The sequence below is a fragment of the Nannobrachium achirus genome (genome assembly GCF_963921795.1).
Source record: "Nannobrachium achirus genome assembly, chromosome: 9".
Lineage (NCBI taxonomy): Eukaryota > Metazoa > Chordata > Actinopteri > Myctophiformes > Myctophidae > Nannobrachium > Nannobrachium achirus.
In genome coordinates this window covers 43,084,860-43,108,158 of record NC_137818.1, presented here as the reverse complement: position 1 = coordinate 43,108,158, position 23,299 = coordinate 43,084,860, and the positions used below count along the sequence as shown (strand labels likewise).

The following is a 23,299-nucleotide window of genomic DNA, read 5'->3' as shown; positions in this document are numbered from 1 at the left end:
TCTTTGGACACAAGAATCGGTTGATTGTCCCGATGTACCGCCGGTAAAATAATAAAAAGCAATAGGGTTGATGGTAGCCAGCTTGCTGTTGCTATTTTAGATCTGCTACTAGCTACCGGTGTCCCTCCTTCATTTCCGGCATTCGCCTCTAGAGGTCTTGCTTGCTGTACAGCAAAGACAACAGTTTGAAACGTCTACTCAGTGGTTCTCAAACTTTTTCACGTCAAGGACCCCCAAATTGACACTTATAGCCCGCCACCCGTGGACTCTCATTTGAAAAGTGAAGCCAGGGACCCCCATAAATAAGAGAAGATGTTTTGCGGCTCTAGCAGTGATTCTCAAACATTTTAATGTCAAGGACCCCCAGTTTGACATGCATTAGGCTACGGGCCCCATTTGATGGCATTTCTATCTCTGCGACCCCAATTGCAATTTACATTGTAAAATCAAACAGTGTACACATGGAACCAAATGGATCTTAATACAAATGGACCCATTACGTTCCATGTACAGAGTTACAGACCCACAAGGGTCCATTTAGTTCTGGCTGTGGACCCCCTGGAACTCCCTCAAGGACCCCTGGGGTCCACGGACCCCACTTTGCGAACCAATGCTCTATATATATGATTCGCATTAATAATGCTGTTTATCTTTCGTAGTGCTGTGAAACAGGAAAACATTACTTTGCAAGGTCATCGTGTGTTTTTAAACACAGGACCCCAATGGAAACAAGCCATAGTGCTTTCTTGAGTTTAATCCCTTTAGCATCCTTTTGTATGGAATTATACTTCTGTGCTTTTTTTCAACTTTGTTAAATTATTCAATCAATCATGCAATCAAACCGTACAATCTGCAAACTATTCAATCAATCTGTAATGATGACATTTAGACATTGACAAGTAGCCTTACAGACATGCTGTTATAGTCCCAACCCAAAGCCTGTTAATATGCTCCACGAGTTTAGTTAGTTTGAAGACAGTGATGCATGCAAAGTGTGATTATGAACCATGAGCTTTATCTTAAGGGCACATTTATATAAGCTATATGTTATGATACATGTGATAAGATTCATGTAAATGCCTACTATCATTCATGGCACATTATCAGTGTTTCCATCATTTATGTTCAATCGATTAATTTTTTGTACATATGTATTGAATGTTTGTTAATGTGAACTGTCCCGTAAATAAACAAATAAAGCAAAGTAGGTGAGAAATTGTGTAAGGGCTGCAAGGCACCTAGGACAACCGATTCCCAAAATTAATTCAGCAATTTATTCTGAACATCAAGATGAATTATTTTTCACAGTTTTCTGTTTATCAAACTTTGAACACCCCCATGACCCCAAAACCACAGCATCATACACATACAATTCAAAATGAGGAATATCAATCGTTTAATATAAACAAAAAGTTAATATACAGCAGAATACTGTAATATTTCTTCTTTTAAGGCTAAAGCCAGCATTGACTACAGAAGCATTGCGAAAAGATTGGCCTAAGGGTTTGGCATGATTGCTGAAATTAAGAAAGCAAATATTAGTTCTACTCAAAAGGACTAACATCTCAATATTTTGTCAACTTTCTTGATCATATTTCCAGCAAACAATAAGCTTAATATGACCTTTGTATGAAACATGTCAGAATGAATAATACAATCGTGGCAGGCCTATGACAATGAAATGAAACATTTTACAAAATAATGACAATCATTTACACAAATGATTGTTTTAAGAATAACAAAGTCTACTTCAAGGCATATAATACTAAGACAAAACTCAGTTAAAATGTTCTAGCCACATAAAAGCAAATTGAAGAACACTAAATCATACATGGATAGAGCACGATGTGAAAAGAAAAAGAGGCTGCGAGAGCAGAACTGTTAAATGGACAATAGCATCTTGATAATAGATAACAGACAGCATAGTTAAAAGAAAAAAGGAAAAGCAAAATGACGTCATGTTTCCAAGTTCTGATTCATAAATTGCAACTATCTCCTATCGTCAGTAGCACTTAGTTACTTAATGGCATTGTAAAGCTAACACTGTACACTACAGTTGGCTTCAACAAATGTGTCAGTAGTAAAGAAAAACAAAACTTATGCTTTGTCCTAATCTAGATTTTTTTTTATGTCCACTGCATTTTGAAGTTTACAAACAGCAGGATATCAAACAGATATTTAGTGCATTCTATAATTTGTTGAATCATAGAAATATGCAATCTTTTTACATTCTAACAAATAAAAGTACCAATTGGCTCCAGACTTTTTTCAATGCCACTTTCAGGAGTACCACAAAAGACTAAAAGTGAACCAGGCCTAAGGGCTATTGAATCAAAAGTAAGCTAATGATTGTCAAATCTCACACAGACAAGTGTGTACAAATAATTATCACTGGTAATGAAGGTAGATGAAGTAATAACCCACACACACGCACGCACGCACACACACACGCACGTGCACAACACTGCATAAAACAAAAACCTGCTGTCACAAATTAAAACAATTTCCTCAATCACATCACTAACTATGGTCACACAGGCATGAGTAGAACCCATAGTGAAACCTAAACAGGTGTGATACACAACAATACAGGTGTTATTATAATAGAGTGTGTTTAACACAAGGTGACACGAGTACATTGCAAATGCTTATAACAAAGGCATCGTCATGTATTTTGAAATACAGCTGCACTGTGTCCACTGGACTCTCAAGTATGTAGGTATGACTACATGGCCAATCAACAGAATCACTATTCCATTTTAACAGCTACTTAAGTTTTTAATTTAGAAATTATTAATCAAAACAGAAATTGGTTGTTTTTAAATTTGAGTTGATTTCAACTACCAGCAAAGCACGTATTTACCGATTTTACCACAATACACACACACGTATGTTAACTTCTTCATATTGCAACCGGTTAACTAAACAATTTCAAAACACTACCATTCTGAATATTGTTAAGTACAAAATAGTTACTGTGGAAAATTATCTGAGAATCCACTACAAAAGGGCCTCAGAAGTCTAATCTAGTCTAATCAGCTGTTAATAACAACTTCATCTTGGACTGGTAAGAGCAGTTTCCCTATGCTGTCTGCCATATCAACTAAGACGCTTTTTTCACCCGTCCAAAACCAAAATTAAAATGTGACACATCAAAGATTAGCAAGTAGCCAGAAACAACATGGATTTAGGCCCATTTGAATTAATGAATGACCTCTAGTGCAAAAATATGAGTGGGGATGTCCAAGGTTAAAAAAAACTCGTCTGTCACTTCTGTTCATGCCACATTGAGGCAGTCACATTCCCCTGCCCATTGTACCCTTGTGTAGATAACACCTGCACTCAAGAGCCTCAAGGTAAGAGTGCTGACTGAAGTTTGCCCTACTTATCTCCCTTGACCGACTTATTCATAACGAGCTGAAAGACAAACCGCTACTAAATTAGCGCACCTATTTTATATGAAATACAACACCAGCTTCTCTTGCCTTATGGAGTGCTTATTGTTGATAGCAGCGGGAGAACTAGTGGTAACATGTTTAGGAGTGAACTATATCAAACAGTGAGTAAAAGGGATTTGAGAGTGGAGTTAATGTGCCCCTCAGTTATACATACTGTAGGTTTAAGGATTAACTAGCCACGACCTAAAACACCACTCTGTAGATTTGGAGACAGAGTGCTCTAAGATTAGCCTTCTTATTCAGTGATATTTTAGGAACACAGGCCCTGGCCCAAGTTTGGAAAAATTCAAGCTGATCAAAAATCAGCATTTGCCACCTAACATCACAGCATCAGCCCTTACCAAGAAACCTGCCATTTCTGATCCTGGACAACCACAGTACAAGTGACGGCTCTTGGTTCTGGCCCAAGTAGGACAAGATTAAATTGATTGTGGGCCAATACGTAGGACCCTGATTGATTGCTTCAAGCGGGTTTGGTTATGTCGAACCTGAACAAAAGTCCATTCACAAAGTAGCTCTTCTGGAAAATGAAACCTGGAGTGAATTATGTCTAATTCATACTCAGTTGTAATAAGGTGTCCCATGCTGAAAATAGCTCACAGTGAGCGTGTACTGTAGATAGGCTATTCTCAGCACAGGACACCACTCTACGCAAAGTACAAATCAAGCATTATTATTCATACTGGCCTGATAGGGGCCAGTCAAACTCAAAGTAATACGGTTTTAAAAGAAATATTGATAAAATATAGGAGTTGTTTTCTCGAAACCCAACAACTTCTCTCCATAAAAACTATCACTAAAAGAACTCTGGAAAAAATATAATCTTCTTATTATTTAACTAAAAGGATGATTTCACAAACATTCATCATCCTTTCATATTCTACTATATATATGTGTTCTTGTAAATATACAATTAACTAATGAGACAATCAATGCTGCACAACCCAAATGAATTGGAGTAAACCAAGAACTCAAATATGGCCAGTTATACTAAAACAGTCCAGTGATACGGTATATACAGACAGCACAACAAGTCATGTTTACTGAGTTCTAGTCTATTCATCTGCTTCACTACTCCAGAGGCTCAGAAATGATAATCTGTAGATTCCCTGGAATAAAACCTGCTAAACAGCAAGTTTTCTTTTTTCTTTTTTTTCCCAAATAGAGAAAACCTGATACAAAAGTTTGGGATGTCTGCTCATTTACACCTTTAGTGTATTGTATGTACACTCAATCATTGTGCAACTATCAGTCTCTCATCACGTTACCTCAGAGAGAATAAGTACCCAAGTTTGGAGTGACTCAAATTTGCCATGCACACTTAAGTCAGATGTGTGAAGGCCATCAAATTGCAGTGTTTGCCATAACCTGGAGGCCCAAGACCTATCTCTTGTAGTGATTAGGTGCATCGGCAAACATGTATTTAAGTCTGTAGGCTTCAGCCAGAAGGAGACCCACTTCTTCGTTACCCCAGTGGATTGTAGGAAGGTTCTGGAGTAGCATGAGTAGGCCCTACAGTAGAAAGAAAGTGAGACATTTGAATTGGAGAAAAACAATCCAACCAGATCAAAGTGGTTTGAACTGACTGACACTGTCATCTTTAGAGCCTCTCAATCTCACTCAATAAGAATAAAAAGAAAGAAAGAAAGAAAGAAAGAAAGAAAGAAAGAAAGAAAGAAATCAAAGAAAGATATCAAAGAAAAAAAAATCAAATAAAGAAATCAAAGAAATAAAGAGTTATGTTTATGTTTGTGTTACTGATGAATAATGAAATAGTAGCTTGGGCGCAAATAGTACCCAATAGTAGCCAGGGTCTGACCCCATTTTGCATATTAAACACCAGTTCAAATAAACGCCAGGGTCCCAAATAAAAGCCGGGCTATTATTTGCAGTTTCTTCAGCCTAATTTGGTTCCACCCGGGCTATTATTTGCAGTTTCTTCAGTCTAATTTGGGTCCGCCCGGGCTATTATTTGCAGTTTCTTCAGCCTAATTGGAAGTTTGAAACTGTAACCAAATAATGGCCTGGTGCAGGTAGGTGCAAAAATAAACAAAAGCCTGCTGCAAATGGTTCTTTTAAACGCCTGGGGTCCAAATTGATTTAGAGTATTAAACACCCCGGCTACTATTTGGTGATATACGGTAAATTATAACTCTTCTTTGTTATGAGTGACCAGACTGCTCCTACAGTACCTGCTGTTAATGAAATGATGCTTTATCTAGATTCCTAGAATGCAGGATGTAAAACAGTACCTGAAAGTCGACCATGGAAAGGATCTCTTTCCGCCACTCAATGAGGAACGCAGCACAGACGTACAGGTGAAAATGTGAGAAGCCCTCCGCCTCAGCCTGGGTGAAAACAAAATCACAATCATTGGTTTGACAACACAGAAAATTACATTTAAACACCACAAAACAAGAACATAATAAAAGTGGTAAAGATATATAGATATATAAGCCATGACCATTTAAAATATATTAAGTATAATAGGGACTCTGTAAGAACTGTTAACACCACCACCACCTGCAGTGGTACATCAAGGTTCAAGGTTGGGTTTTATTGACCTGGTATCAGTATGTCTGCTAACACTGAGTTGTACCTCAGTGGTTCTCAACCTTTTCAGGCCGCGACCCCCAAAATAATCATATTTTAACTGGGGACCCCCCACCCCGACGAGCACTAAGAGTTGAGGCATTACATTTTGCATAACACGGTTGGTTCTATTGTGAAAATAGCAGATCTACATGCTCACAACGCCTCGCGTTCCGAGGCGTTGTGAGCATGTAGATCGGCTATTTTCATAATTTCTGCCTCTAGGCTCTAATATTTGACAATTTGAACCACTGTTGTACCTGGTATGTGTCCCACAGTCGGATAGTGCAGCGGAGCGGCAGCTCCCTCATAAGCAGGTTGTTCATCCAACGGAAGGCAAACTGCAGGTACTCCACTTCATATTTCAGGAAGTGACCATGAATGTCCTCTGGGGGACGGAGACAGACACACAGCGCACACATTAATATAGGCCTACTGTACATGTGATGTCCATGTGCTTCTGTTCAGTATATTCATAACACAAGCTGCCTTCACATAATTTTACGACCTAACGCTTGTGTCATTTAATGAGAAGAAGTAGTCAAATCTACTGACAGTTATAGAAATATCCTCAGGCTATTTTAGCTGTTATCTTGATCACTATTATCTTGATCAGTTACACACACACACACACACACACACACACACACACACACACACACACACACACACACACACACACACACACACACACACACACACACACACACACACACACACACACACACACACACACACACACACACACACACACACACACACACACACACACACACTAAATAGCTATTAGCAGACAGCAGGCCTAGAGTGACACACGGCTTCCTAATGCTTGAGCACCATAAATATTTAATGTTGAAGGTGACCCGAGAGATGACCGCACTTGCTTACCGTCTATTCTGCTAACCAGCTCCTCCAAAGCTTTCACTTTGTTCTGGATTCCCGGCTGAGCGAACGTGTAATTGTCCTGAAAGGGGTATCACATTCAGTCGTTACACTACAGTAATCTCTCAGCGGCAGCAGAATCTGTCAGCACCATTACCTTAAACATGTGATGTTGCTATTAGTAGGCATAAACACAGAAGCACGTTTTACACAAAAAAATAAGTGGTGCCCTAGAGGCAAAAATAAAGAAAGATAATCTTTTTTTTTTCTTTACTGAATGGGCTTCCACAGATTGCATGTACAGTAATACAGATCTTTGTGAGAGTGTGTGTGTGTGTGTGTGTGTGCACACGTGCGTGCGTGCGTGCGTGTGTGTGTGTGTGCAGTGCACATGGGTTGTAAAGACCTGGATGCCATCAAGTAGCTTGCTCATGCACCAGAAGCTGTCTGCCTCGATGTTTCTCTGAGTGTCCAGAGGAAGGGCTGCCACATCAAAGTTTTCCATGTCCTCCTCTGGAACAAGATCCATTCAAAACAATACAGAGGTAAGTGTGTCAGCCAGGTGAGTGGTTGGGAATACCTCCACACCCACATGTAAATATGGCTGGCCAAGGGCCTATGGATCAAGGCCTGCCAGTCGCAAAACCTAAAGCCTAGTGTTAATATATATTAATATTAACCACTTATAGCCGGGGACCCAGGCACCAAAATGGGAGGGGACATGTGATTTTCTGCCGTACTTTTTATTTCTGTTTTATCTATTAGTTTGGTCATTAAGGTCCACAGAATGAGAGGCCTGCTCTGCTGAAAACATCGCGTAAAAAAGTTATGGCCATTTGTATATTCACTGTCCCATTGACTCCACTAGAAATATTTAAAAAAGAAAATAAATCTGCTTTAATTAGCATGTGAGGGGTCAAACTGGGGGGTTTTCATGATCCTGAATCCATTGCAAGCATTTGTTTTGCATGAAAAACATTCCTTTTTTCCACTTTTCACAGTTTTGGGCTGCTGAAAGTTAACCCAAGGAATGTTTTTCATGCCAAACAAATGCTTGAAATGGATTCAGAATCATGAAGAACCCCTAGTTTGACCCCTCACATGCTACTTAAAGGAGCTATAGTCAACTTTTTCTTGAAAAACGGATGCTAAAATAAAAATAATGTTTCGAACATATTCTATAAAGAAATAAGCTTCATATATGTGTTTATATTCAAAAATGACCACAAAAAGCGTAAAATAATGATAAAATAATCATTTTGGCCATTGTCGAACCGACACTTTGTTATATAGCTCCTTTAAAGCACATTTATTTTATTTTTTAAATATTTCTAGTGGAGTCAATGGGACAGTGAATATACAAATGGCCATAACTTTTTTTCGCGATGTTTCCGGCAGAGCAGGCCTCTCATTCTGTGGACCTTAATGACCAAACTAATAGATAAAACAGAAATAAAAAGTACGGCAGAAAACCACATGTCCTACCCTATTCCTTGAGCTTTTGGGTCCCCGGCTATTAACCCTTATTTTCAGTGCAGATTTTCAAAACAATTTACAAAAATATCTTTTTCAAAAATAGCTGATGTACAAGCTCAAATTATGTCACGATGCAATGCATTATGAGCTTGAATCTTTATTTATTTTTTATTCTATTTTCTTTACAATTTTCTCCTGGCATGCTCTAACAAATAGGAACACCAAGGTTTAAGGTAGTTAAGCTTACCATAGCAAATCACATATTTATCTTGTCCAAGTATCTTTTAACATGGAAATGTATTCACCCAACTAATCTCCAATGTTATTTGCTTCCCCCTTAAGCTATTACATACTCAAGAGATCACATTTCAGTAAACAAAGACATGGAGGTACACTGATGAATTGTGTAATTAAGGTAGGCCAGCTGAAAATGTGCCTGCCTTGTCTTCATTCAGCTTGGTACGCATGTGTCCCACTTAGCTTAGTGAACTGTCCACAAGTTCACAACCCATTAAGCTGTTTAACCTGATGTTTATAATGCTTCATCTTGCTACCCAGAGACCATCATTGAACAGGACAAAGCCCAACAAAGGGCAGAGTGGAGCCTTCCGGACATAAAGTGAACATACAGTATCGGGTTTTCCAAGTGATATCATCCATACAGTAATTTTCCAGACAAATGCTGCTTACCGACGAACTCGGAGAGGAAGACCACAAAGAAGGGCGTGACTAAGTCATTAATCCCCTGGACGTAACCGCTGGCTGGGTGTCGGATCGCCCAGATGAACAGGATTCTCTCAAACACCTGAAGAGACACAGGGGCAGGATGTTTGCTCATGAAGCACGCTGGGCGCATTATGTCTTCGGCGTGCTAAAGCCCTTCTGACAGTTCCCAGGTCTAAAATAAAAGGCTGGTGAATGCGCTTTTTACAGGTGCCTTTTAACAGGGCCCGCAAGCATTGTAGGAGCAACTGTCCTCCTGAAGAACTTTGTCTCCGGAACTTACTTCTAGGAAACAAACCCACTTTTCCAAATTTTGCGCTTTCCCGACTTTTCCAAATTTGCCCTTTCCTAAGAAACATATCTAGATTTCTTAAAAAAAACGCTCTAATCTAATCTGTAAGAAATTGCAACACCCAACATAAATCTCTTGAGGAAGAGGTCTTGCTCAACTGTCTTCCTTTATTAGCTGAGAACTTCCCCATCAGTGTCTCGATATAAACAAGGGGAAGTACAGACTCTTCCTCAAATACTATGGCACCATACAATTAAGCAATAACACACAAGAGGGGGCGCTAAACTATGAGATACAGTATTGGCACTGCTGTGCCACAGTTGTACACACAGGGCTGAAGGCCATACTGTATATCAGCAAACCAGTGCCATTATCTCACTACAGTGAGATAATTATGGCACTGGTTATGGTCTCACACTACTGTGAGATAATGCATGACCTTAAGTATTCATGCTATTATACCACAGTTTCAAGATTAGAAGTGAAGAACATGTATGCTACTTTATGGAACGCGTTTACATCACAGCACTATACTGGTAGACGTTGCCACTCATTAGAATCAGGACCAACTGTCCAATAGTTCACAATACACTTTTTCAATTTAAAGACATCTAGGCCTAAACTCTGGAGATCCACTCTCACCTCTTGTACTGCAGGCTGCTGGAACAGTGGAATCAGAGGGTTGGTCCTTGGAATGTCAATATGGATCTGATAGGGAGACGATATTGTGGTTAACCGATTCAGGATCAAATATTATATTTTCTCAATGTAGCATCACAAATCATCATGTGCTTCTTGACACTTGCTTGTACCACACCTATTTGCATAAACACAATAATTACAGGGAGGGCATGTACAGGCTCAACCAACACAACCTGCGCACACACCACTGATCCTACCGCATTAGATAATACTTTGTAGCAACATCACACAGTGGTTAGAATAGTTCCATTTCAAACAGTCTCCAACACTTGATTCAAAATGCCATGACATTTCTGACCATAACAACAAGTCTAGTCTAGCTGGACCCTGAATACAGCCAGCCAACGTCACTCTTATTTGTCTATGTATCTAATCTCTGTTCTTTTTTGTTCTGAGGGAAGGATGGAAAGCTGGATGTTGAGCCATTTTTTCAAATATGAATCAAATATCAAGGTTCAATTTGAATGCGTTTATCTTGACAATGTTAATGAAGGAATTTCCTGCTCGACTCGCCTTCCCTTGGTGCAGTTAGATGAATTTACGCTTGAGAGGGTGTTCGTGAGTGAGCTAGTTTGTTCAATAATATAGATTTATGCAAGCAACAGGGCAGGAAAATAGGACTAATTAAACATTTACCATTGGGAATGGGAAAATAAATCACAAAACCATCCCCAAAGTGTGCAATCTCTTTTGTTTTCAGTTATAAAAGCACAGCAATTTTCTGTCCAGTTACTTGAAGGGCTATTTGATCTTTATGAACTGGCCCAGTAGAATATGAAATGCCAGCACATTGTTGACTGGGACAATGGAGATGCATGTGTTTGTATCGAGTTTGCCAGGAAAGCATAATGAGCAAATGGGATACATGGCTGGCTGTTTGCCGCAGGAGAGATTGCGTGTATGTTTCAACAATGGAAGTCAGTTAGTCAGTCAGGTACTCACGTTAATTACTACAGGCCAGCCCACCCAGGGTCCAGCAATATGATACAAATATAAATTAATTTCAGGACTTTTAGACTATGAACCCTGTGGCTCACCGTCCAACATTATACATTTGTTTTGTTTGATTCTGTTCACCAAAGGGTTACCTGTCTGTAAGTGTCCTTGAAGTGTTCATCTGTTCGGGAGTGGTAATACTGCTCAATGAAGCCAAAGTACTCATCCCTTTTCCTCTTCAGCACCAGCTCTCTGCGCTCCATATTAGCAGGCAGGTAGCCCTGAGAGAGAGAGAGGGGTTGGGTCATGATAATCAGCAATGGAGAGAATAAATCATAATTATAGTTTTGGAGAAGGCAAACTATTTGGGAGACAGACGATAATCTTTTTGGCATTATGTGAACATGTTCTCATGTTGAACAAATTTAACAGGCTTAGTGTTTGAAAAAATTACCCAAGAAATATGTAGCTTGGGTCTAACTAACAAACAGTCCCAAGTTGCATTGCAATATTTCAAGGACTTTTGAGGCAAACGAATCCCACACACAGAGCCAAGTTGAAGTGTATTAATACTGTGTGATGTTATGAAACTGAAGGTTGTAGTTCCTTACAGAGAGGAGTCTCCATGTGATTGGCCGGACTTCTCTTGGTATGCCTGACCAGCTGTGCTTCCGGAGTTCCTCTGCAACACAATACACAGTATGACATATGACACGTATTATCAATGCTATATTAGACCAAATCAATAAAAGGGGGGGAGATATTTAGAGAACCCACAATAACTAAATGTAGGGAACACTTTTAATCTATACATTTCAAGGCTGTGGCCCCTTCTAGTCGGCGACCACATTATTTTGAGCGAAAATCTTGTGCGTTGTGAGCTTGTAGATCAGCTATTTTCTGTGTGTGACACCCGAACCAAGTATAATTCAGCATTAGTCTCACCTAGGTCTACGGATTGGACGATAAGCGATATTATCGTTTATCGTGATAAAAAACACTCACGATAATCATATCGTGGAGATTTAATTTATCGTGAAATCGTCCTCCGTTTTGCACTGGGATCAATTCACCTTTTATTTGCTGAGGTGCATATCCGGTACCACTTAAACCCTCTAGAATTGGTAAAAGGTAAAATATACGTACTTGATACAGTCTTTTTTTTTTTTCACTCTCTATCAAATGTCTTTGTGACGCGTTGTGAGCTTGTAGATATATATATTTTTTTGGCAAATGTTCCGCCAAGGAAAATGCATTTTGATTATTGCGATAATATCGTAAATCGCTAATTCTTTTGTCCCAAAAATCGTGAAATGACATTTTCATATCGTCCCATCCCTACCTAGGTCCGTGTTGGAACAGGCCAGCAGGTATTTGAATTTGTCCAGCCGGCTCTTCTCTCGCACCGTCATGGGCGGTGCCCCTGAGGCGTTCTGGTCAGAGATGCGGGCGACCAGCGGGATGATTGGACGGACAGGAAGAGACTGCTGTTTCTGCAGCGTGGAGCGTACTGGGGAGACCAGGGAAGAGAGGACAGCACAATAACTTATTTAGGACGTTTATTGCAATCTTGGAATAAACATTGGAAATCAACAAACTTGGGTAACCTTTTGAGGTGCTGGTATAATGTACCTGTAGGTCACATTGGTACAACATAGTGACAAAAGTAGTATAAGAAATAAATTGTATAAGTAAGCAAGTAACAAGAACTCTAAGTCATATTTTATCTATATTTCGTAGACGGGAAAACTTGAGTGCAATGCATTCCATCTCATATCTCTGAAAAGTAAATACTGATTATTAGAGACTTGAATACAGGGATCTGCTGATACTTGCTAGAAAACGGAGGAATGTAAGCACATTATTGCGACCGTAGCTCGCATTTAGTATGGAAACCTGCAGATCATGTCCGTCCGTCATGCCGTCCGTCATGCCTCATGTCAGTCACGCTCCGTATATAGCTGTGTCGTCAGTCTCATATGGTCTATGATGTCATGGCCAAGACACTTGCAAATTAATTCTGTCATATCTTAGAATGCCATATGACAATATCTGGGAATGCCCATATATTCCCAGGCGTGACTGACGCAGGGACGAACACGAGCTGCAGGTTTTCAGACCACTTGAGAGGGCGAGGTCACTTCTCCCCCTTAGGGCGTCTTACTGGTATTAGTCTGTTTAGGGCAGGCTCTCTTTCTAAGGCCTTATTATCTATCTATAAAAGATATGTTATCTTCCATTAATTGTTATTTTTCTTCTTCTTTTTTACAATGTTTAACTAGCACACAATGGAAACTGAAATCTAAACACAAGGAACTGCTTGGTCTGTTTCTCACCTAAACTGTTATCGTAAACAATTTTTGGTTGTACTAAATAAGTTGAATGAATATAGATAATTCCTCACTACTCCACTTTCTCAAAAATAAAGCGGAATGTAATGACAAGGAATCTATGCTCCTGCTGTCACTTTTGGTGCGAGTGCCTTTTAGGCTTTGGTGACTTGGCGACACACAAAATCGAGTGCAAGCTCAGGTCTCATGGCCACAAGAACTGCAAGGTGTACCCAACGAAACTGTGCCATGATAACAGTTGTCATTTGTAATTACACACACCAGAAGTCTGGGCTACACCAGAGAAAGATTGTTCTATTATTTCCTGCCCCAGAGAAAAATTGTTGCATTATGTCCTGTTTAATAACCGTGTGCGATGGCAGAACTGTGTCATGAACTCAGAACTAATTTAAATGTATGTACGTTGCAACTTTTCAGTTTAATACTCACAAATCCCCTGTGATTACAACCTAGCAAATTATCACCTCATCATTCCTTCTAAGAGGGAACTCTGGAGAATGAACTAGGTATAGTTCTAAAATTGGCAACTTACATATCCAAGTGCTGGGACAGCACAAAGCAACAACAGAGCCACATTATAATGTATGCCAAGCACCAGGAGCTTCATAAAGAAGCAGTACCCATAGTCACAATCATAGAAAGCGTTCTGAAGACCACACCAAGTTAGCCTGTTTCCAGACCATAGACCCCGCCCACTCTCAGAGTGGACTGTTTCTCTGGTCTGGAACTGAGTACGCCAATTCTTGGCCATCTGGCCAGTGATGTATATCAGACCAGTTACCCATATATGGAGACCCTTGCATTATCGTCAACAATGTTATGTCAAAACATGCCCATATATGAGCATTACCAAATATGGGCATTCCCAGATATGTCCTTAATATTGATGACATTGGGACAGGGATCTCCATATATGGGCATAAAATGTATGTTAATTAGTAAAGCCAAGAAGGGCCTTGGCGAGTTAGGGCCTGGGTTTGATGCCTGAGGATCTCCATATAATTATGTACCCTAACAGGACATCATCTGGAAATGCCCATACTGTATATGGACATTTTATTTATTTTATCCTTTATTAATATATCCATACATAAACATACAATATATTTTATGCCCATACATGGAGATCCCTATCTGAACCAGCCACACAGATATGGGCCATGTCTTGGCCATCTGGCCAGTGATATATATCAATGACATCAGGGATCTTCATATATTGGCATAAAAGGGATCCTGAGGAATACCCATATATGGACTTTTACATAGGTGATGTCACCTGTGATATCACCTGTGATGTCACAGTGATGTGTCAAGGGAACCAACCCAAAATGTGTACACACACACAGAGACAAGTTGTGACATTTCTAATGGTAAACTGCGACCTTCGGTCGCAATAAAGAGCACAGTCAACTGCTGACTTTCTGACTGGGCTGTGTGGAACAGTCATTGACAGTGGCAGATGTCACCCATATGTGAGCTCACAAGCTTAAAATATTTCTATACACCAACATTGCAATGTTCAGCACGAAACATTACAACGCATTTCATTTCCAGTGAGCATTGTGCAGCTCCATACCTGAGCATGTGCTGAGGTGGGCCTCGCTGTTGGACTTGACCACTATGCCGTTCACCTGTCCACACTCATCTGTCATCTCCTCCTCTGGTACTTCCCGTAGGTTTGGTCCCTCTGCCCTGAAGGGGGACAGTCTGTCTGCCATGCAAGAGTCCTCCTGCTGCTGCTGGGGCTGCAGAGAGGACTGGGGACAGATAAGATAAAATAGATAGATAAGCAGCTGTGTCTTTAACTGCACTTAACCACTTCCACCCCATGTGTTTCGTTGACCGGGGTTCCCCAGGGGTCCTAACAAAAAGGGCTTAAATGGTGATTTAAAATGATAACACAATCAATATGGGTACTTACGTATATGTCTTGATCTAATCTCTAGTCTAGACAGTAAAGGCTAGACTTTATTTATTAATTAAACCACTTTTTGGGCTATTTTAAGTGAAACCGTGCTTCTGAATACATTTCTGTAGTCAGGGTTCTGAAACACAGTTAATCTGCACTCACTGAACTCTGAAGGATTCTAAAGAACAGAAATGGTTAGTTAGCACCTTAGTTCAAGTACAGTACATTTTATAGCAAGTTCTTTACACACCAGGATAATTTTGTGTGTGTAATTAATTCACCCAAAATGTTTTTTTCTTTGAAGTGTTGTTTGTGTCATAAGTAAATGAACACAGAATAGTAGGCTGTAATAAAGCACCATAAATGATTGATAGTTAGGAACCTATGAATTATTAACTTGCTAAATTAATGATAGTTAGGGAACAAATTGACCCTTTAGGTCTGTAAATTAACATGAATATTCTTACAGTGTATATTGGTGTCCCAGAGATTTAAAAAGTAATAGCAAATCGCAAGTTGTGGCATAATGCATATCAAACAGGAGGTCCTTGAAATTAAAGAGGTTGAGAATCACTGATATACTGTAGGCTAGCATGCTTAATAAGTTTTAATTAAAAAATAATAATTTATCGAAGCCGAACTAAAATAGACCGGCACTAATGCTCCGGGATCGGTTTCTACATGGACACATGATGGAGCGGACCGATTAACATTGAGGCCGCAAACCGGAAGCGGATGGTCCGTCCTCTATTCCGGCCCGTTAGCTTTCTGTGTAAACAGTACCACGGCTTACAGATGGAGAACGGATTGATCAATTTTCCAAATGTAATAGGATTTGAGAAGCTGATGGAATACACGAACACACGATGCATAGCAGTGTCCGATCGTGCACGATGGGAACTGGATTAGCACCCGCATTAACAGGTAGCCAGCAGTGAAAGACAGAAAGACATAGACAAATCTTTGGTTTCCTTGGCTGTAAACAACCAATGAGTTAATATGGTTAGATTGCATCGAAATGGTCCAAAAAGCAAACCATGACTCTCGTAGTCACCTGGTGGTGTGTGGAGTGCAGGCCTGATGGCAGTGATGAAGGGTGGACAGGGGCACTAAGGAAGTCCTCATCCTCCTCATCATCAATGTCCCAGGCATCGTTGGTGCTGCGGGCAAACTCATGGAAGCTAGAAGCTTTCGTAGACTTGAGGTTGTTGAGCTTAGGCTTCGGGGTGTCTTTGGAAAAGCTGTCGAGACAGAGAGAAAATTAAACAAAATGTCTGGTTGTGTCAAGCAATGGTGATATTTGTACACATTTGAGGTGGATAGATCTTTGAGACCCAAAGAAAGACTATGTTGAAACTGAAAGCATGCTTCAAAAGTGCCAGGTTCAAAGTAAAGATAATTCAATGAAAAACAATAACACAATAACTCAACAGCATCATGAATTACACACACCACAGTCTAACAGCAAAAAAAATAATAACCACAAGTCAAAGGACTCACAGCAAAGATACAAGACAGCAGGACAAAAAGTAAATAAATTATGTATAAAAAAAAAGAAAGGAGAATAAACACGTCTGCTTCAATGACGTGATTCCATGCAGATCGTCTTTTTTGAGCACTTACGTGCGTCGTAGTCGGGGGTCAAGAGGTGGATGCTGTGCTCCATAAACAGGCTGTATACTAGAGGGAATGAGACACCATAGGCTGTAACCTGTGTGTGAACTGATGAATGTAGTATTTAACCTACTTTACTGTAAACATGGGCATCAAAGAAATATTTGTAGCCAGCAGGGGAAGGCATTCTATTAGCGACTACTACAGGCTGTTTGGGCAACCAGTTCAGCAGGGACCTGAACTGAACTGCCTTTGTATGTGTTACATCCTCCCAGTGACTGACTAGTGTCAGGTGAAATGAAGCAGTAGTACTAGTCATTAGTAGCATGTATCAGAGTAAAGATGCGGTTGTCTACAGTACACCATCCCCAGACCCGCTGCAGGCATTGGCAGTGACAAGGACTAATACACATGGAAGGGAAGGGAATTGGCATAATGACTAAAGGAGGAAAAATAAAAAATGTTTGATTTAAAGAACTTTAAAAAACCTGATTGACAAGGATCACATAATTTCACAGCAGAGAAAATCCTATGGCAGCCTGGAATATGAATCTCTAACCCACTGATGGGAATCTGCATTTGAGTGAGAGCTGTTAGCTGGCACACCGACTGTCAAGACACATGGCATTGCCAGGTATTAATTATTCTGGGTGGGTATCAAAGAGCACTCACATTTAAGAGCCTGCAAATTAACCCATTTAGAACGGGTACACATTTTGTGTATCATTATTTTATGCTTTAACTATTGAAAAATAGCAGATATACAAGCTCTCAGCGCGGCACCGAGTGCCGCGCTGCGAGCTTGTAGATCTGCTATTTTTGAAAAGTCGTGAACATTAGAATTTTGACCCGATTCTATAAGTGTCTTTTGAATCCTTCTAATTCTAGGCCTAAATGGGTTTAGGCTTTGAGTTCAAACCTTCCCTCTGCAGCTGACTTCAGTTTGATCTTGGTGCCGCTCTGTTATGAAAGACTACTTCCTCTTTCTCTTTAAGCTTGATTAGGCTTTAATTGGGGTGTCTTGAACAGAATCAGTGAACAGCTTGTGCGACTAAGGTGTTCGTCACCGGTCCATGGAGAATATCCTGTTCCAGCGGGTGCCAGCATCAAGCTGCTCAGCCTACGTCCAGTGATCGGATGACCCAGCACAGATACAGTCACAGGCATAGTGCCGGGACTCAGGCCAGAAACCGGCCATTCATTGTCCCCAGTGATCCTTTCATGAGAACATTAATTCCGTAGACATATTGTTGCCATTTGGTGGTTCAGGTTAAAGGCTGGGGAATAATATTTGGAAACAGTCCTCATGCTTAGAAAGTGATGTATTATTCCTCAACTCAACTCAAATGTATTATTTAGTTCTTGAACGGCTGTTCTTAATGGCAGTCTACAGACCTCCATTTAACTAAAGAAAAAAAGGACCCCAGTCCTAGACCCTCAATCAAGATCCCTTCGGGAATCAATAAAGTATTTATATTTCTATTCTACTACTAGGGTCACAAGTTGCTCCAAGGGACTCAATGAGAAAATCAGAGATCTAAAACTTTGTCTGCTTCAGTTGTCAGGATTAGGTATGAGATATTACTTATAACTAGAAATACTGTTCCTTCGAAACAGTGTGGGCTCGCTTCCAACCCAAAACAATAATAGTAAAAGTGTCAAGTTCCCAGGCAATGCTCTCTTTCATTTTACTGACGTAAAATGGTAATGCAAATACAATGTAGACAAGCAGTGTTATTACATGAACTTAAAAGACCAGGTCACCTTTGGGACAACCAGATCTTATTTTATTGTTGTGTGGGACACGATCAACACAATGTTGAGTTATTTTTTGTGTTCAATCTGTGTTTTTAGATATTTTGGTATTTCAGTATGCTACAACTGGTCATATGATGCATTTTGCATCATATGATGCATGAGATGATGCAATATCATGCTACAAAGCATCATATGACCAGTTGTAGCATGCTGAAATACTAAAATATCTAAAAACACAGATTGAACACAAGAAATTACAGGATTGTGTTGATCGTGTCCCACACAACAATAAAATAAGATCTGGTTGTCCCAGAGGTGACCTGGTCCTTTAACGGTATGGACAATTAAATCAAAATAAAATTAAAATATAATGTGGACAGGTAAACAAACAACAAAAGTTCGAGACCAGTAGCATGTTGGGAACTGAAGTTATGGCTGTTTAAAGCCTGGGAAGAAAGATGGGGGACCTGTGTGTGTGTACTCTACTGTACTCTACTGTAACTTACTGTACCTTACTGTACTGTACTTTACTCTACTCTACTGTACTGTACCTTACTGTACTTTACTGTACTCTACTGTACCTTACTGTACTGTACCTTACTGTACTGTACTTTACTGTACTCTACTGTACCTTACTGTACTATACTGTACTGTACTCTACTGTGCCGTACTGTACCTTACTGTACTGTACTTTACTGTACTCTACTGTACCTTACTGTACTGTATTGTACTTTACTGTACCTTACTGTACTGGACTCTACTGTACCTTTCTGTACTGTACCTTTCTGTACCTTACTGTACTTTACTGTACTCTACTGAACCTTACTGTACTTTTACTGTACTCTACTGAACCTTACTGTACTGTACATATTCTATGTGTTCTAGATCTACATTTTTGATTCTGTGTTTGGGAACCAGCAACTGTCAAATGGACTCCAACTGTAGTGGAGTATATTGAGTGCATATACTGTAGGCTAACAATCCCAGATCACATCTGTCCTCCACTATGTCTATAACCAAGGCGTTCTTCTATGTGGCCACTCCAGACTGAGGAGTGGAGCATGGCTTTTATTGTGTTTGTGGATCTGACTTGGAAATGCATTGGTTTTGATATCTCCCTGACAACCAACAACAACCACTAATATGGCTGACTGTCCCTGCGGGCTCTAGGATATATGGCTATGGGATTTACATCCCATCGCCCGGACTTGATTCTTGATCACAGCTGTGTAATCAGTAGAGTGGAGAGGGACATTTATTTATAGTTTTAACTATAACTATAGTTTTATACATCACACAGCTTAGATATTTGGATCAAATCAGAGAGCAGACCTGTGTGAACGCAATGATATAAATAGCATATCTGAAGTGTGAATATTGCAGCCACAGTGACTTAACATAAACATGGGTCTCTTTCCTCTGTCTACACTCTGTCCTCACTCACTAATCCCATTGGAAATGCATTGGGTGCTTAAAGTTAAACATTTTTATTTTTTTATATTTATACTACAAAACATTTCAAAACCAAAAATACAAGCACACGTGTCCTCAGTAAGCTGAACACATAAAAATTTGAATGGTGTTGAAAGGTGTAAGCGTTTAAGAGATGAATCGCGCCAAAGTTTTGAGGAGATACACATATATAAATAAACAAATAAATAATGAAGATAACATACGTGTGCTCGCCTTCCAGGCGAGCCCACAATTATCTATTCATTTTGCCAATCATTTTCTTACAAAGTAAATTTTGGGGGGGAGACCAAATGATTATTTCTTAGTATTCACAATAGCAGTGTGCTATCAATAGAAAGGGCTGCCTAATTTTTATTTAATATTTTGACCTCATGGGTGAAAAATATATATATAAACACAGAAAGAAAATGGCCATTTTTAAAAAAAACCTCTAAACAAAAATAAACAAAGCTGAAGCGGAAAATGGTTGCAAAACAACAAATGCTACCTTGTTTTTCTTACACCAACTGAACAGATGTTAAACGGCACAGAAGTACATAAACTACAGTATGGAGTATCACCGGAGGGTATAGAAGATGACCTCATCCAGGTCATTTGCATGAATAAACCGACACCAGGCCGGTGTCTCAGAACTAGCTTCAGCTTCAGTCACTATCTGAGCCTGCCAGAGCCTGTTTTGTTTTGTTTACCAGCCTGCCTCTTGTGTTATCAGTGGCAGCTCAAGGACAGGCCGTTGGACCAGCTACAGTAGTTGCGTTCCTGTTCAAACATACTCTATGTTTGGGCTTGGGGTTTCCCGGCCCTTTCCGTCCACCACCGTTTCAGAGAGAGACAAGTCTGACAAAGACAGACAACACCCACTCCTCTGAGAGCCTCTCTACTCAAATTACCCCAAACAGACAAGCTGATTGCAGCTCCCCCCTCAACTGCCATGCAGGCAGCACACCCTTGGAATCTGTAGTAGCCTACCACATGCAAGATCATGTGCCACATGCATAACAGACAGACATGGAACCACATTGGAATGGACACGGTCATGTCTTATCAATAAGACCTTTTGATTATTTAGTGTGAAGTACTTTGAGTTCTCATCGCTACGCTGTACACATTGCCCATGTGACACGGATGCCGCCAACATCACATGGGGGCTTATTCGAGAGAGTTGCAGAGAGACAGTGACTTTGAGTACAACAGTATAAGCCAGGGAATGGCGGTGTGTGTACATGTCAGTGTTTGTAGCTAGCAACCCGTTAGGAATACCCTGACAGTTATGTCAGTTGAGTAAACACTATAGACTTAACAGGGCTAGTAGGGTATGAAGTAATCACTCACATGCAGGGTTCCTGTGTGAAGTAACATAAGAGTGTGTGCCCTAGGGGTGTCGCTCTTCATTCCGACATGTCGCCACTCCAAAATGTACTTCTTATTGTTGGAGTGGCGACACTTCCATGGGGGTTAAGTTTAGGGTAAGGGTTAGAGATAAGGTTAGTGTCGGAATGGAGACATGTCGGAAAGGAGACATGTCGGAGTGGCGGGGTGTAACCTTGCCCTAGTACTTATGTATGCCACAAAGCATTTTGAAATATGTCAGCCAGATATTAAGTTTCTAGCTTAGACTATGTTGTGGGTCACTGCTCTGCTGGGTCACACATCAAAGAAAGAGATAAGACTTAGAACACTTTAATGACCTCAGCGAGCCGATGTGTGCAGCACAGAACATACAGACAGCTAAAGGACATTAGATAAACAAGACCAACAATATTCCATAATCATCAGCAGCAGCCATCAGTGATCACCACACCAACAATTGTAAATAATAAAATAAATAGTGTGTGTGTACTCTGCACAATGTGCACATCTCCAGAATTCTGCCAGCTTTATTGTCACTTCCCAGGAGATTATGTATCATATATTATTGTTTCCATCTCCTAGTTAAGATGACAACACCTATGAAGGAAATACATTAGCCTAGATAATTTGATATCAAAACAAAAAAGGCAGAATTTCCGAGTGACTCATCCAATAACACCATAAACACAATCACTGAGGTTACAAAATGAAAATATGTCCCATATCGTGGCTGATAAGACTGTTGGAGAAGCATAAAGCCACTGAGTTATCTCTGCTCTGACATCCTATGTTTTGACCAGTGTGTGTGGGTAGTAGTGGGGAACTGGAGCATATGGCAGGCGGAACACACCGACCATGACAACCGACAACAACTAATGTGTGACACTTGCTTCTGAAACAGCTACGACTACGCTGAGCTCTGCCAAGCCAACTACAGTCTATAGCAGCGAGTGGCAGCATGTGTCTAGTTTACAGTAATAATAACTAAAATCACCGAAGCAATAAAACAAAGCTTGGCTCTTTCAGTTCTATCCCATCGTCCGGAGGGACACTGCTGCTGGACTGGACATTGTTTGGACATTTTGTGATTGGCTAGTTTGGTTATCAGGCAACCGCTGACGCGGATCTAGACAACATTTGCAAAAAAGAAATATATTTAATTTCCTCTGTGGATAGCAATTAGCAAATACAATGTCAGAGCTAGCCGTTTGTTTAGACAAGATGGCATTTTCACTGTGTGTACTGAATACGTTAAGACTATCTTAACGGTTAAGTCTGGCAACTTTAAGGCAAATATGAGTTGATCAACCGCCCCGATACGATACACTGTCGCACGACGGTGTCGATTGCCGAAAATAGGCAATCTACAAGCTCACAACGCGTAGCGCGGCTACGCGTCCTGAGCTTGTAGATCAGCTATATTTTCGGCAGGAGTCAAGACTCAGGACTGACAGTTGATAACATAAAAAAATAAAAACGTCGCCTCAGCGCAATCAATGGGATCAGAACCAAACGCAGTCACATTACGTACCTCCCGGGAACCTTAGCGTTTCTCCTCCAGAAATGTATCCTGTTGTCGGTGGCCATAATAATGCACTGTCCCTCAGACTGACACTGAGCAGCAGCTCAGCGGCGGCTTCTTGTCTTCTCGCACCGACAAAACATCAGGGACCCGCGGGTTCCTCCGCGTTCCATCCAAAGACAGGGTCGTTTCCAACGCATAAACACCAACCGCCGCTCGATCGGGCCTTGGCTGTCTTCTTAGTTGCCCCCGCCTTGGCTT

General features: G+C 40.4%; 1 protein-coding gene across 2 annotated transcripts; it reads right to left on the bottom strand.

Annotated features, from left to right (window-relative positions):
• Positions 1-2,141: 2,141 nt before the first annotated feature.
• Positions 2,142-23,299, bottom strand: LOC308291524 (TBC1 domain family member 22B-like). 2 transcript variants are annotated; one of them, XM_080733553.1, is made up of 14 exons: positions 23,048-23,299; positions 16,945-17,001; positions 16,376-16,562; positions 14,989-15,169; positions 12,404-12,571; positions 11,673-11,743; positions 11,214-11,342; positions 10,066-10,131; positions 9,099-9,213; positions 7,339-7,445; positions 6,939-7,014; positions 6,311-6,438; positions 5,711-5,806; positions 2,142-4,970 (listed from the first exon to the last, which is right to left on the bottom strand). In XM_080733553.1, exons 1-14 carry the CDS (start codon positions 23,101-23,103, stop codon positions 4,842-4,844), a joined length of 1,566 nt encoding a protein of 521 aa, XP_080589679.1. In that variant the 5' UTR covers positions 23,104-23,299; the 3' UTR covers positions 2,142-4,841. The 2 variants fall into 2 exon arrangements, with proteins under 2 accessions (XP_080589679.1, XP_080589680.1); XM_080733554.1 differs by lacking the exon at positions 16,945-17,001.